We start from the raw sequence: 1,480 nt of genomic DNA, 5'->3' as shown, positions 1-1,480 counted from the left end.
CACCGCCGTGGGGAACAAAGGTGCGTACCGGCCGGAACGCGGGCCCGGCCCGGCTGCCCGCCGTCTCACGGGGCCATCGCTGCCCGCCTGCGGTTGCCTGTGGCCTAAATGACTGGTGTTTCATCTCTGCGTGCGGTGAGATGGTGCTTTGCGATGAGGGCTGCTTGTCAGTCTAGCTAAATTTTTTGTAATGATTTTTTTTAAGTTCTGTAAGTCTACTGTTGTGATAAGGAAACTGCAGGCCTTCCTGACCCCCTTGGCAGCAGTGGCTGAGCCCCCTGCCAGTCAGAAGCAGTAGGTAGATGAGTTCACTTGGCAGAGGGAAGGAAAGAGAACTGCAGCCACTGGACAACTGCACAGAATTGGCTTTAAATGACAACAAAAAGCAAAATGAAAACATCCTTCGAATGAAAATACTTTCCTGCTTTGAGATTATATGTTTTTTTCTCCCAGCTCCCTGGAGCTTCTATGTAATTATTTCATGGGCTGTCCTAGTGCAAGCTTGTCTGAAGCGTAACATCACAGAGATGTGATCACATTCACTGGACCAATGTAGGGGGTGCTGAATGTGACAAAATTGTCCCATGCGTTTGGTTTTCTTTAGGGGAATAAACACTAGTAAGCTTTATGGATAGTTTATGGATAGAGTGAAAAAGAACAGCTTTTTTTTTCTGAGCATTACTCATGTCTAGTGTGCACAGTCTTGATGTGAAGTCTCTCTCAGTATGTGGCATACAAGTGAGGTGCTCGGCTGGATCTTCTAGAATGTCTTCTCTACAGATTAATTTGGAAGTTATGTAATTTCACTTCATTCTGAAATTCAGCAGCCTTTCAGGGCTCTCTGTGTTGCTGGTGGTAATTAAATGTGATAATGCCAGCTCTAAAGTTCAGGTTGAAGAAATGGTTTTAAGTTGAGAGAGCAAAGATGTCAGGAGGAAGTTCTTTACAGAGAGAGTGCTGAGGTGCTGGAACAGCTGCCCAGAGAGGCTGTGGATGCCCCGTCCCTGGAGGTGTTCAAGACCAGGTTGGATGGGGCCCTGGGCAGCCTGGTCTGGTATTAAATGGGGAGGTTGGTGGCCCTGCATGTGGCAGGGGGGTTGGAGATTCATGATCCTTGAGGTCCCTTCTAACCTGGGCCATTCTGTGATCTGTGATTGTTTTTTTTTCCCACTCCAAGGCAATTTTTAAGTATGGTCTAGATTAAAAACAAAAGTCTGGAATTTACAAAGGTTATTACTAAAACTGCAGCTGCTGACTGTGTTACAAATGGAATATTGCATCATGTGTAGTTTTAATAGTGTCTGAGTGCTTCCTTTGGTGGGGATAGTAGTGGAGAATTATTTGTGGTGCTTTTGTCTTCATCTGGTCTTATTCACAGAATCACGGGATGGCCTGGGTTGAAAAGGACCACAATGACATCTGGTTTCAACCCTCCTGCTATGTTCAGGGTCACCAACCAGCAGACCAGGCTGCCCAGAGC

At 46.4% G+C, this 1,480-nt stretch overlaps 2 protein-coding genes across 3 annotated transcripts in view; one reads left to right on the top strand and one right to left on the bottom strand.

Annotated features, from left to right (window-relative positions):
* Nucleotides 1-124, bottom strand: part of LOC100543412 (mitochondrial import inner membrane translocase subunit Tim23) — a 21,124-nt gene extending 21,000 nt beyond the window's left edge. The window contains exon 1 of the mRNA XM_003207818.4: nucleotides 29-124. Coding sequence (XP_003207866.3) covers nucleotides 29-124 — 96 coding nt within the window. The remainder of the gene's footprint in view (nucleotides 1-28) is intronic.
* Nucleotides 7-1,480, top strand: part of PARG (poly(ADP-ribose) glycohydrolase) — a 60,452-nt gene continuing 58,978 nt past the window's right edge. For both annotated transcript variants that reach the window (XM_031554350.1, XM_031554349.1), the window contains exon 1: nucleotides 7-20. The gene's annotated coding sequence lies outside the window, so the exon portion shown is untranslated. The remainder of the gene's footprint in view (nucleotides 21-1,480) is intronic.

Source organism: Meleagris gallopavo, chromosome 8, assembly GCF_000146605.3.
Source record: "Meleagris gallopavo isolate NT-WF06-2002-E0010 breed Aviagen turkey brand Nicholas breeding stock chromosome 8, Turkey_5.1, whole genome shotgun sequence".
Taxonomy (NCBI): Eukaryota; Metazoa; Chordata; class Aves; order Galliformes; family Phasianidae; genus Meleagris; species Meleagris gallopavo.
Note: the sequence above shows the minus strand (reverse complement) of the source record. Positions and strands in the feature narration are given on the sequence as shown.